Raw genomic sequence first — 14457 nt, 5'->3', positions numbered from 1 at the left:
TGTTATGCTTTAGCTATTGGAAAATAGAAGATCTACAAGCTCATAGCGCTACGAGCTTGTAGGTCTGCTATTTTAGAAAAATCGAAGAACGACTGACATAGAAACATAGCTTTTTCAGAAAACTGTCGGGGTGTAGAAGACATTTTTTTAGAATCTGATCTCAGGTCGAAATGGGTTAAGATGGCCCTTTTAGGACGATAAACAAAGTGTTCCCTCATGTCGATAAAGGACACGCGCACGTCTTAGTTTCCAACTGCCGTTGGCAAACGATGGCATATACGCATCTCATTATATAGACATTCCACCCTTGACTGTTCTTTCTATGTATTTGATTCGTTATCATGTTTCAAATCGCTCTGGATTAAGAGCGTCAGCTGAATGAGTCTGACTACATTGTGAATTGTAACCCCGCATGCACTCAACCTCTGCTTCACTAGGAAACATGTTGCAATGTGGTTGCAAAAAAGAAAAGCCATTTAATTAAGTCTTTAACTGTTCCAAAGGCACTTAATCATGACCTTGTGTGCTTTATTCAGTGGTGGGAAAAGTACTATAAAACTAGTATTTGTTTACTCAACTAATGGGAGTTGCATCGCAACGCATTGTGAGCTTTAGATTGGAGTTGCAAAGCAACGCATTGTGAGCTTTAGATTGGAGTTGCATCTCAACGCATTGTGAGCTTTAGATTGGAGTTGCATCTCAACGCATTGTGAGCTTTAGATTGTAGTTGCAAAGCAACACATTGTGAGCTTTAGATTGGAGTTGCAAAGCAACACATTGTGAGCTTTAGATTGTAGTTGCAAAGCAACACATTGTGAGCTTTAGATTGGAGTTGCAAAGCAACACATTGTGAGCTTTAGATTGGAGTTGCAAAGCAACACATTGTGAGCTTTAGATTGTAGTTGCAAAGCAACACATTGTGAGCTTTAGATTGGAGTTGCAAAGCAACACATTGTGAGCTTTAGATTGGAGTTGCAAAGCAACACATTGTGAGCTTTAGATTGTAGTTGCAAAGCAACACATTGTGAGCTTTAGATTGGAGTTGCAAAGCAACACATTGTGAGCTTTAGATTGGAGTTGCATCGCAACGCAGTGTGAGCTTTAGATTGCCTATTTCCAAATGGCCGAAATGTACATATAGGGCTGATGTTTTTATTTTTTTATATAATCGGCAACAAAGTCTTATGCACACCTGTATGCTCTGAGGCGGGTGCAGAAAAATGCACATAAACATTGGGATGCCTGAAGAAGGTCTTTGGCCCAAACGTTGGGACGCCTGAAGAAGGTATTTGACCCAAACGTTGGGACGCCTGAAGAAGGTCTTTGACCCAAACGTTGGGACGCCTGAAAGAAGGTCTTTGACCCAAACGTTGGGATGCCTGAAGAAGGTCTTTGACCCAAACGTTGTGATGCCTGAAGAAGGTCTTTGACCCAAACGTTGGGACGCCTGAAGAAGGTCTTTGACCCAAACGTTGGGATGCCTGAAGAAGGTCTTTGACCCAAACGTTGGGATGCCTGAAGAAGGTCTTTGACCCAAACGTTGGGACGCCTGAAGAAGGTCTTTGACCCAAACGTTGGGACGCCTGAAGGTCTTTGACCCAAACGTTGGGACGCCTGAAGAAGGTCTTTGACCCAAACGTTGGGACGCCTGAAGAAGGTCTTTGACCCAAACGTTGGATGCCTGAAGAAGGTCTTTGACCCAAACGTTGCCAATAAAGTTCATATTGCATAAGTGCAGACGGTCTTTTTCTGAATACATTTTTTATATAATCAAAATCTTCAAAGTAACTATAGTAGTAACTAAAGTTTGCAAATAATTGTAGTGGAGTAAAAAGTACAACATTTGGATCCGAGATTTAGTGGAGTAAAGTAAAGTACGAATACCTCAAATTGTACCATTTTGGTGTTTTAAGCATTTAGCTATTTAAAAATAGCAGATCTTACAAGCTCGTAGCGCGGCACCGAGTGCCGCGCTACGAGCTTGTAGGTCTGCTATTTTTGAAAAGTCGTGAAAATGCAGCGGAAATCTTTGAATATCCTTTCAGAGCAAACGTTTTTTACTCATATCTTTGCTCCTCATGGGAGGGTCTCTGGAACAACATATTCGTTGACGTGACAATGTTTGAGACCGTCTCACATAGAAAGTTTTTTCATAAAACTGTGATGATTTAGAAGGCATTTGTAGAATATAGTTCCCAGGTCTAAATGGGTTAATCGTATAGTAGTAAATGTACTTCGTTACTTATTTCCATATGGCTTCATTCCACCTCCAGTATAAAGACACACTGTGTCTATAACCCATTCTGACCTGAGATCAGATTCATACGAGGTTTCCACTGGACACACACTGGTCTGATTAACCCATTCTGACCTGAGATTAGATTAAAAAAAATGTCAGTCGTTCTTCGATTTTTCAAAAATAGCAGACCTACAAGCTCGTAGCGCGCCACTCGGTGGCGCGCTATGAGCTTGTAGATCTGCTATTTTTCAATAGCTAAAGCATAACATGATGCTAACACCAAAATGGGTTCCCGTTCAGAATAGGATAATATGGAATCCATGGGAAATAAGGAGCAACCGTTAATAAATCAGGGACGATTGACGTTAGTTTTACGACACAGATACTGTACTGTAAATAAACACGTGTATGAATACGTGAAGTGTTGCTCAATGGAAGGGACTGTGTGGGTGTCGGATGATTGACAGGTGCTGGCCTCGGGACATGATGCAAGGACGGTCGCACGGCTGGGTCGTTATTCATTAGGCTGATGGCGTGTGGTGGCGCGCACGCACGTGGGCGTGCACGTACACACACACACACACACACACACACACACACACACACACACGCACACACACACACTGCTGTGGTTTACGTTATATAATCATCATAATTAAACCGCAGAGTAACTTTTACAAGATAATTAATGTGTGTGTTTACCAGAGCCTGTGACTGTGTCTTTGTGTCTGTGTATACGCGTGTGTGTGTGTGCACATGTGCACGTGTGCATTTTTGTATGTGGGTACATACTGTGTGTGTGTGTGTGTGTGTGTGTGTGTGTACTTGTGTGAGGTTGAGTTTGTGCGTATGTGTTTATTGGTGTGCACGTATACGAGTGTGATTGTGTGTGCACGTGTTCGTGTGCATGTCTATTTTGTTTATGTGTTGTTGTGGCATTCTCCTGGCACACACCTGGAATGTGTACTCTGCATTTAGCAATCCTAACTATTAGTACGTGTGTGTGTGTGTGTGTGTGTGTGTGTGTGTGTGTGTGTGTGTGTATGTGTGTGTGCTCGTGTGTGTGTGTGTGTGCGTGCGTGCACATGCACACATACATCAAAGGGGGCTTGAGCCCCTGCACTTTTACCCGTCTGTAAAAAAAGAGCCCTCTGCGCACCACGAAAGCAGCTTTTACTATGGTGAAAGAAATGCTAATGCGTGCGTGTGTGTGTGCGTGTGTGCTGCGTGTGTGTGTGTGTGTGTGTATGTGTGTGTGTGTGTGGAGAAGGATATCAAATGGAACACAACCACCCTAAAGACTAATCATTGTGTATATTCCTGCACTATACCTGCATCGAGTGACCTTGGTACATAGAATTTGATCTATTGAAGATTCTGACCTTCAAATGTACATCATTTTTATGTATTGTATTGTTCTTTCTGCTTTGGCAATGTAAACGTATGTTTTCTCATGCCAATAAAGCCCTTTGAATTGAATTGTGCGCTGCGTTGCAGGAGTGAACGTGATGCTGAGGAAGATCGCGGTGGCCGCGGCCTCCAAGCCCTCGGTGGAGATCAACCAGGACAAGGAGACCCTCTCCATCCGGACCTCCACCTCCGTACGGACCACCCACGTCACCTTCACCGTGGGGCAGGAGTTCAACGAGTCCACCGTGGACGGACGGCCGTGCACGGTGAGCAGCACACGCACACACACATGCATGCATGCACACATACATGCACGCATGCACAGTTGCACACACACATGGTAAATGGTGCATTTATATAGCGCCTTTATCCAATGCGCTTTACATAGATTGTGCATTACATTCACCCTGCATTCACACACACATTCACACACCGATTGCGGCGGAAGCCATGCAAGGCACCAACCAGCACATCACGAGCAATTTGGGGTTCAGTGTCTTGCCCAAGGACACTTCGACATGTAGACAGGAGGAGGAGCCGGGATTCGAACCACCGACCCACGGATCATTGGTCTGCTCTACCTCCTTAGCCACAGTCGCCAGTTGCAAGCACACCCGTGGTGGAAAGAAAGCACTCAAATGTCGAAGTAGCCGATAAGTGTCAATACTGCGATGTAGAAACGCGACGTTACAAGTAAAAGTCTGGAATGAAAAATGTAATTGAGTTTTGAAAATAGCCGATGTACTGTACTGTCTGTACAACCTTCAATCAAATGACCGAAATGTGTATTGGGCTGAAGAGAAGATTTATGTAAAAAAAAAAGAAAAAAGAGCAATATCATTTTTGTGTACTATATTGTGAGGACATCAACATTGTAGGATGGCGATTTTAAGAACAACAACCTTTTTATCCACACTACTACGGCTGAAAACAGCATGATTTACAAGTTCACAATCAAGTTGTAAATCAGCTATTTTCGGCCGCTATTGACGTGCCACTAATTAATGAACCAGGCCATAACTCTAACCCCAACCCTAACACAACCTCTGCATCGCTGGTTCTCAACCGGTGGTCCGGGGACCACCAGTGGTCCTTGAGGAGGTTCCATGGTGGTCCCCAGTGCAGATAAATGATGCAACAGTTGGTAACCAAATGAACCCTTCTATGTCTTCAACTCTTGAGAGCGTAAAATTAAACCAAATGGAACCGTATATGACCTAACTGTAAAAAAGAACCATAAAACATCCATTTCTATTGTGAGGACCAGGAAAATTCTCAAATTCTGCTAGAATTGTGGGGACATTTGGCCATCACAAGTGTAGTAATGCAAGCACGCAGGCACGCACGCACGCACGCACGCACGCACTCAGTACTGATGCTATATCGTCTCATCGGGGGAGTTCTCCCCATAGCTGCTGTTTCACTTCTTCACTCTACACTCTCTCTCTCTCTCTCTGTCTCTCTCTCCAGTGTAACGGTCTCCAAAGCAAACACTAGGGTCATTCACAGAGGATGTGTTCATGTGTTATTCTCACCTCACAGTCACCAGCCAGTCCACTAAGTCACACCCACAGAGCAGCAGGGTCACAACCCTCTGTCTGTCCGTCCGTAGGACCAGTCCACTAAGACACACCCACAGAGCAGCAGGGTCACAACCCCCTGTCTGTCTGTCCGTCCATCCATAGGACCACAATGGAAACAAGTTCAGTCAGACAACTCAAGGAGGATGTAATATATATATTTATTGAATATAAGATAATCAATGCAATATATTTATTATGGTTTGGCGATTGGATCTGCTTTTTAGGTACTCAGGTCAAGCGCATCAGTCCCGACCATAGGGACTCCGAATCCCCCGTACCTAAAACAGTAGATCCAAAACGACAGGTGGTAGCTGGGGTGGAGGAGGGTGAGCACTTTGTATACAGCAGCGCACAGTATACAATAAAGCAGCAGCAAGCAAGCAAGCAGGAGGATGAATGCAAAACCTTCGGTTAAAGTAGCCGGTATGAGATTGGGTGAGCGTGTGATTGGCTGAGTGAATCATGTGGATGATGCTGCGGTGGCCCAATTAACGGCCGGCGCGCTGACTGAGGTTCCCTGACTGAACTTGCTCTGCACATGTCTACGACAGGCGCAAATGCTCATTAGTCCCCACCACTTTTTATTTCTTTTTTCTTTTAATCCCACGATTTTGTAACCCATTTTTCACCCCTGTGTCAATCAACTAATGTGATCCTGGGCTCTACACACCTTCCACCAACCTAGTCCCCATATATGGGGGACAAGGGGAGAGCAACGGACTTGAACTCATGCTTCCTTCATGCCTGAGTGTCCAAGTTGCTCCTTTACACCTGACAGGGGGGAGTTTCCCTGGTTGGACGTAGCGCGTGGAAGGAACACGTTATTCCAACCAGTTCCTTTCCCCTCCATCAGGCGCCCCGGCTGGCCAGGGGGAGGCAGTTTAGTGACCAGGATTACTGCATGTTTTTTGTGAGGGTACCTACCCTATAGGAACCCTTAAGATTTAGTGTTCTCCTTTTAGCCCTGAAGTCTGACTGCACCAACGCACTGTTTGCATTCATGATGCATGTTTTCAAAGAAATCACACTCGTGATGTGAGGGGCGCTTTATAATGTTTCCTTAAAGTGCTCCTTTAGGCCTGGGCCGTGGCTCAGCGGTCCAGGCACCTTGGTCGGTAGTCTGAGTCTGGCAGTGTGCCGCGGGTTCGACTCCCGATCCCGACGGCCTTTACTGCTGTTTTCCATGACACTGGTGGATGTTTACTAATAATTGTGTGTGTGTGTGTGTGTGTGTGTGTGTGTGTCTGTGTGTGTGTGTGTGTGTGTGTGTAGAGTCTTCCTCGCTGGGAGACGGACAGCAAGATCAGCTGTGAGCAGACTCTTCAGAAGGGGGAGGGGCCTAAGACGTCCTGGACCCGGGAGATGACCAATGACGGAGAGCTGATCCTGGTAAGACCCGCCCACCCCCCCAATCGTATGTCAATACAATACAGCGTGCTTCGAAAACCTACACGGGTTGTGCAAGGACGTACTGTGATTGGCCAGTAGCCACTTTGAGTGGCAGTCGGGGGAAACTCTCTCGCCAGAACATGATTTACTGGCCCTGAGTCGGCTAAGCGAACGTCACAACTTTACGACACGGCAACTTCACTCGCTTTTAGCTCGCTCGGTGGTGTCTCACGTGGCTCAAGTTTGCTTGAGACGGCACAGCCTCCGTTGCGGCCTAGTCCATTGAGTTATACAGTATATTATGTACGGTCTTGTCCGTAGTTTTGTTGTAGGCAAGAGGCCCTTCTGCGTTGGCCACAGAAGCGCGGTGTGGTTATAACTAAGCACAACCCGTCTATAGGATTCCCTCCTCTGTACGTGTCCAAACCATCTCAGTCTGTCCTCTCTGGCTTTATCTCCAAAACATCTGACATGCACTGTCTGTACCTCTGGATGTACTCGTTCCTGATCCTATCCATCCTTGTTACTCCCAGAGACAACCTCAACATTTTAGTCTCTGCTACCTCCAGCTCTGCTTCCTGTCTTTTCCTCAGTGCGACCGTCTCTAAACCAACAACATAGCTGGTCTCACCACCATCTTGTACACCGTCCCTTTTCATTCTTGCCGATACTTTCCTAATCACCAAAATGAAATATGGCAGATGACCGGGTCCGGTTGGCTACATTGTGTGTACCCTGTCAGAGTCAGTTGAGGATTTGACCTCGTTCTCCCTCCCAAGAGAGAACGCAACTCAACACAGATTAGACATTTTGTTCTTGCAAGTACAGACATAAACATGTGGGTAAGAAAGTCAACACAAGAACGAACACATGTACGCCTCCAGTCCAGGACAGGGAGCAGTAAAGGCAAGGTAGCTGGAGAGAGACTGCATGATTGGCACACGCACACCAACTGAACCTGTTCAACCACAACCTCAAGCCCAAGTCCTCATCCTCGCCATATAGAGACCATTTATACTGCCATCGCAGTGGTCGCTCCTCTCTGTCTGTCTGTCTGTCTGTCTGTCTGTCTGTCTGTCTGTCTGTCTGTCTGTCTGTCTGTCTGTCTGTGAGAAGTGCGGCATTCCTTAATCTCATATCGGTTACATTTTTCTTATTTCACAAGCTCTCTATTCACACGGGACTACTATTACCCGGGGACCTTTGCTAATTAGTCATAATCCGTGATCTTAATCCCACGCAAATAATGGGCCACGTCTGTAATTTGTCATACAAAGTTTACGGGGCAAATTACCTGCCATATTTCAGACAGAGGTCAGCTGATAACAATATAGTCCACTATCCTGTCTTGTGTTTTTCTAAATGAAATACATAAAGCAAATGTCACACAGATGCCGGTTTGCACATGACTATAGTGTTATCAGTTTGCCTCTGTGTTAGCCTGGGGTCCACCTACAGTATGCTTTCTATGGCATAGGCAGCTCCCGGCGGGAGAAGATAGACGCAGCTGCGCGACATGATACTAATTAATTAGAGTGACAGAGAGAGAGAGAGAGAGGAGTGTGTGTGTGTGTGCTGTGTGTGTGTGTGTGTGTGTGTGTGTGTGTGTGTGTGTGTGTGTGTGTGTGTGTGTGTGTGTGTGTGTGTGTGTGTGTGTGTGTGTGTGCGTGTCAGTGCGTCAATTTAACAAAGGTGCAGACGATCAGAAATCAGCAGAGAGTCATGGTCGACGTTTGCGCTACTCTATGCCGAATTGAAGTGGACTCGGTCCCAGACTTTCTTTTTTCTCCCTAAAAACTGGGGTTTCCGAGGCTATACTCTGTGTTTGCTTAACATGGTGGTGATTTGCCACAGAATTGTAACTTCAGTTTACTCTGCAGCTCTTCCACATTCCCAGAGGTCCCCGGGTAACACTAGTCCCGTGCGAAGGCTGCATGTGGGCGAAGTGTTATGTTGGGAGTGACTCGTTTGGGAGCAGTGCCAGGGTTAATTGATCGGCAGGTGTTTCCAACTGTCTAATTGAGCGCTCCTCTTTGTGCTATACCTGGGCTCAAGGCTATACACATTACACACACGCACGCACAATGAGAGAGAGAGAGAGAGAGAGAGAGAGAGAGAGAGAGCGATGATTTATAGTGGTGCAAATTATAAAGGACTTTGATTTGAGTTCTGCCTGCTGCTCGCAAGCATGTCATATTGACAACATCCACGGGTCATTATCATTTCTACGTTTTTTTTGTTTGTTTTCTAAATCTTTAAAAACACAGGCACACTCAGATGTTTCTCTAGGCCCACTCATTAAAACCGTTCAGTATCTACCACCACCAGCTGGCCTGTTAGCATGATCAGATGACCAGGATTGGTCACTATAGCCTCCAGCAACATGCAAAAGGCCATTGGGAAATAAAGCCTTTGTATACTCGTCTGACCCCGGGGTAAAGTTAAAAGTGGACATGTTGGCCAAACTATTCTAGCCTGGAAACCAGACTGTGAGATGGAGGATGACTGAGTTAAGCAGTCACACCTGGCCTGAGTCAAACTAGAACTGGACTCAGAGGTGGGTGTGGCTGGCTGCGCACCTGTTGTGCATCATGGACTTGATCAAGGCACAGCAGGTTAAATCAGTCATCTCCACAAACACTCAGAAGATAGCCTCTGTCCGGACAGTGGAGAGCTATCGCCTCTCCTGTGTAAAATAAGATTATTGTGTATGATTCCCTGCATGCACATGGAGGAATAAAGCTACACACTTAAGAAAGCTGCCCTGTGTTGGTGTCCTTCCTTGGCCTGGGTAGTGACCAGTCGGTCACACAGACAAATCTCAAGAAAAGGGGGAGAAAATAGTACTGTTTTACAGACAGTGTCCAGATGGGCTGACACAGAACAACACACAAAAAAACCCTAGCCGTACAAAGTATACAAGCTGTTTGTACTTAGACATGCATGACTTAATCTTTGAGACGAGCTACTGGCAGTGTCAACCAGGTAGCAACACAATAAACAAAGTGGGGAAACACAAAGAACAGAATGAACAGATACAGAAGGAGGGATTGACGGAGGCTATGCTATCCATAAAATAGAACCCTCATGTAAGCAAACAAGGATATGACTAATACAGTATATGTTCATGTAAAAACAAAACGAACAATCAAACATTAACTCAGATCGTCTACACCAGTATAGTTCTCAAAGTGGGGTCCGGGAAACCCCAGGGGTCCTTGAGGGAGTTCCAGGGGGTCCCCAGCTAAATGATAGTTTATACTTAGGAACCAAGTGGACTTTGATGGATCTCTAAGTGTACAAATGGATCCAAATGGACCCTATAGCCTGGGCTCCACCTATGCTTATAGGCAGCTCCCGGCAGGATCCGGCCGGGAGAATCTAGACGCAGCCGAGACTAATTAATTAGAGCGACAGACAGAGAGAGAGAGGAGTGTGTGTGTGTGAGTGTACGTGTGTTCATGTGCGTCAATTTAACGGTGCAGACGATCAGAAAGCAGCAGAGAGTGATCGGTGCTACTCTATGCCGAGTTGAAGTGGACTCGGTCCCAGACTTTCTTTTTTCTCCCTGGAAATAAAAGTCTGGGTTTCCGAGGCTAAATGGACCATCTGGTTCCATTTGTACAGTCTCAGAGTTAAATTAACATTGATTTTACAATATATATATTGGGATTCCCAGAGATGGAAATGCCATTAAATGGCGGTCCGTAGCCTAATGCACGTCAAACTGGGGGGTCCTTGAAATGAAATACGTTTAAAATCACTGCTAGGAGCCGTGTGTAAATCTTCTATCATCTTGTCAAATGGGGGTCCGCAGGCTAATAAATGTCAATTTGGGAAACAATGGTCTATACTCTATACACGTTATAATAATTATTTCCATCTATTCTGTCCTTTCTTCTGTTTTCAGACCATGACTGCAGATGACGTGGTGTGTACCAGAGTCTACATACGAGACGGACAATAAACCACGGCAGCACTTCTCTTCCCCTCCCGCCACCCACCGCCCATCTGTCCCTTGTCACTTAGCCCCTCCTCCTATCCCCGTGGGCTTTGTTCGGACTGCAGGCCGATCCCGTTCGAGTCCAAAAAAATGTGACCACGTGTCTTTATTTTTTTCAGACGCCGTTTAACTCAATCCGCGTCGGTTTCTGTAAACGACACGGGTGTGAGAAATGCTTTTATATACAATATAGGTCGGCTGTGCTCGCGGGGGAAAAAAAACACGTTGCAGGGCAACCCGTTGTGAGCTTGTAGATCGGCTTTTTTTGCGACACTCGACACCACCGTAGATCAGTGAGCCGGTAAAAATAAATAAATACATGTTTTAGTTTTTCTGTTGTGTTATTGATTTTTAAAAAAGCGATCTGATGAAAATCGGGATAGCCCCCCCCCCCCTAAAGAATAGTGTTTGTCTGCAGTCTGAAAGAACGAAGCCTAGAGACCCCACGGTCTGAAAGAACGAAGCCTAGAGACCCCACGTCAAGGCAGCACTGGGAGAGATCAACTCTACAGCATCTATTTTCTTTACACCACTTTCTCCGCTTATATAAGCTTCACTCTATATGTAACTGTCTTTTTGAATGTTGGCATGTTGTATTATCTATATCTACGCCTCGAGGGTCGTCCACACCAAGCATGAGAACCACGACTGTTACTGTACTTTTTAAACCCTCCTATAACTCAAGTGGATCATCATGGCGGAGTCCGCGCCGCGAACGATATTATTGGGATCACTGTCAGATCGATTCAACGAAAGGAAAATAAACCCGATGTCCAATCAAAATGCAAAAGTGTTTCGAGGCGTAAATCGTACATTTATCGCACTATTTTTTCCGACGCGCTTTACAAGGTTATACGTTACATTCACGCGTTCACATGCGGGAGGTGGAGGAATTAAACCATGCACGCCAAGGCTTAACTCTACTTTTGATGCTTTTATTTTGTAGTATGATCAAGTCAAGCGGTATAATTTTGCGAGGAGGGCGAAACGACACAAAAAAAGGTTAGGTTTCTGCCAGACATATTTATGCAACGTAACATTGTCATGGTTTTGTTCTCGGTGTGGACGGGCCTTTAAAGACAGACATGACCCTGTTTTGGGTTGTAAAAAAAACACATGAGGCATTTCAGGCATAAGATGTTTTCCCATTTTTGTCGCCCCCCCCCCCCCCCCCCCACCCCCTTCATGTTTGCTGCAACAATGCTGCACTTTCGCTCCGGGCCCAGGAGAGGAATCGTTCCGTTTAACGGTGCGTTCAGAAATAAAACATTGTGGAGACCTTTCTGAATGAATAGAAATAAAAAATAATTACAAAAAATCTCGTCATTGGCACAGGATGAGTTAAGGAAATTTGCCTATATTTTTTTTGTAGGAAAAGAAAATGGGATTTTTACTCGAGTCGTGACGTGACCTATAAGAGTTGCCTATAGTGTCCTATAGTCTAGACCGCATCTATCTACAAGTAGGCAATAATCACATGTTTAGACAACATGTGGGTGCTGGGAGCGTGTTCTCTGCTCCGCGTCATCGGTGCCCATACCCAAGGCGGGGTTGGCGAAAGGGTCTTTCCTGCGTGGAGTTTCCATGTTCTCCCCGTGTCCCCTCACAAAAACATGCAGTAATCATGGTCTAGTCTAAACTACCTCCCCCTGGCCAGCCGGGGCGCCTGATGGAGGGAAAAGGAACTGGTTTGGACGTGTCCGTCCAGCCAGGGGAAACCCCCCCCATGTCGGGTGAAAAGAAACGGCATGGACTCCTCATGCATTGAAGGAAGCATGAGGTCAGTCCATTGCTCTCCCCAGGTTGGCAGAGGGAGTGTATAGCACCTATAGGATTACAATAGATAATTGGCACTTGGTAAAAAAATGGGGTTGCAAAATTGTGGGATTACATTTAAATCAACGAACAAACGAAAAAAAGACCAGTGTTTGGTTGTTGTGCAGGTCAGGTAGACTTGGAGGCTTTGGAGTGGTCAGTGCTACAGCGTAGGTGCAGCACACATGCATGTGTTAGCGTGTGTGTGTGTGTGTGTGTGTGTGTGTGTGTGTGTGTGTGTGTGTGTGTGTGTGTGTGTGCGCGTGCGCGCGCAAGCAACTGCGTGCGTGCGCGTGTGTGTGATGTAGCAATACATGTGTGTGTGGGTGCTCGTGTGTGTGTGTGTGTGTGTGTGTGTGTGTGTGTGACTATATTTGTAGCTGTGTAAGCCTATCTCTGTCCTCTCTCTCATATTCCGGTCAGTTATGATGCGTCATGGAGTGTGTTTATCATCTGTGAGTGACTCTGTGTTTATTGCTGTACCTCAACCGGCTCGCCGCTTTTTCTCTTCATGTCTTTTATAGGAAAATATGCGAACCGACCCACGTACTGTACGACGTACTGTATATGTACTGTACTACGTATACAGTACGCAAAGACGGAAAGAAAACGAATAAAAAAACATCACAAAGAGTCGACGTGTGACGTCTCCTTGCTCTCTCTCTCTCTCTCTCTCTCATACACGCACAGACAGACAGACAGACAGACAGACAGACAGACACATTAGGGGGCTATGTTTTATTTTAGTCGTTCTCTCAGCTGTCTGCACCTAGAATAACTCTCTCCCTCTCTCTCCCTCCCTCTCTCTCTCTCTTTCCCTCCCTCTCTCTCTCTCCCCCCTCCCTCTCTTTTCCATCACCCAATCTCTGCCCTCTCACTGTCAATCATATCTCTACATCTTGATTAACCCCCCCCCCCCCCTCTCTCTCTCTCTCTCCATTTTTTCCATTTTCCCACAACGCTGGGAATGTTCTTTTTTTTTAATCTCCCTCATTCTCCAAATATCCATGTCACTAATTAGTTTTTCCGTCTTGCTTGTTTCCTTCTAGTGTCTCCATTTCATTACATGAGGTGTCTTCAGGATGCCATGAGGTTGAACGTGGAATAAGTGACGTGTGTCTGGGGTTTTATAAATATTGAACCAATGAAAAATATTAACAAGAGCTTGTGACGAAAGGACAAAGTACTACATTTCTGTACTGAAGTAAAAAATGAGATAATAAGCTAGCACTACAGCATAAAAAAGTTCCAGACCCCAGGAACGTGCCCTGTACTGGCACACCCAAAATCATCATATTATTTTTTAAAAGGCGAATTTTTTTTCACACTTTTAGACCATATCCGTGGTCATCATATGGGCATACCTATAACAATGGTTGCCACATTTTTTTTCTTCCTTAATTAGTATAATTTCTGACTCTGTTTGACCAGAATGGAACAGAGCCTTCATTAGTATCATGTCTGACTCTGTTTGACCAGAATGGAACAGAGCCTTCATTAGTATAATTTCTGACTCTGTTTGACCAGAATGGAACAGAGCCTTCATTAGTATAATTTCTGACTCTGTTTGACCAGAATGGAACAGAGCCTTCATTAGTATCATTTCTGACTCTGTTTGACCAGAATGGAACAGAGCCTTCATTACTTCATTAGTATAATTTCTGACTGTTTGACCAGAATGGAACAGAGCCTTCGTTAGTATCATTTCTGACTCTGTTTGACCAGAATGGAACAGAGCCTTCATTAGTATCATTTCTAACTCTGTTTGACCAGAATGGAACAGAGCCTTCGTTAGTATAATTTCTGACTGTTTGACCAGAATGGAACAGAGCCTTCGTTAGTATCATTTCTGACTCTGTTTGACCAGAATGGAACAGAGCCTTCATTAGTATCATTTCTGACTCTGTTTGACCAGAATGGAACAGAGCCTTCATTAGTATAATTTCTGACTCTGTTTGACCAGAATGGAACAGAGCCTTCATTAGTATAATTTCTGACTCTGTTTGACCAGAATGGAA

The 14457-nt window shown here is 45.2% G+C and overlaps 1 protein-coding gene across 1 annotated transcript in view; it reads left to right on the top strand.

Moving 5' to 3' along the window:
- Positions 1-13070, top strand: part of crabp2a (cellular retinoic acid binding protein 2, a) — a 23034-nt gene extending 9964 nt beyond the window's left edge. Inside the window, exons 2-4 of the mRNA XM_080769041.1 lie at positions 3737-3915; positions 6505-6621; positions 10532-13070. Of these exons, the coding sequence (XP_080625167.1) occupies positions 3737-3915; positions 6505-6621; positions 10532-10588 (353 nt within the window). The 3' untranslated portion in view covers positions 10589-13070. The remainder of the gene's footprint in view (positions 1-3736; positions 3916-6504; positions 6622-10531) is intronic.
- Positions 13071-14457: the final 1387 nt, after the last annotated feature.

The sequence above is a fragment of the Protomyctophum bolini genome, assembly GCF_963924005.1.
Source record: "Protomyctophum bolini genome assembly, chromosome: 7".
In the NCBI taxonomy this organism is placed as follows: domain Eukaryota; kingdom Metazoa; phylum Chordata; class Actinopteri; order Myctophiformes; family Myctophidae; genus Protomyctophum; species Protomyctophum bolini.
Note: the sequence above shows the minus strand (reverse complement) of the source record. Positions and strands in the feature narration are given on the sequence as shown.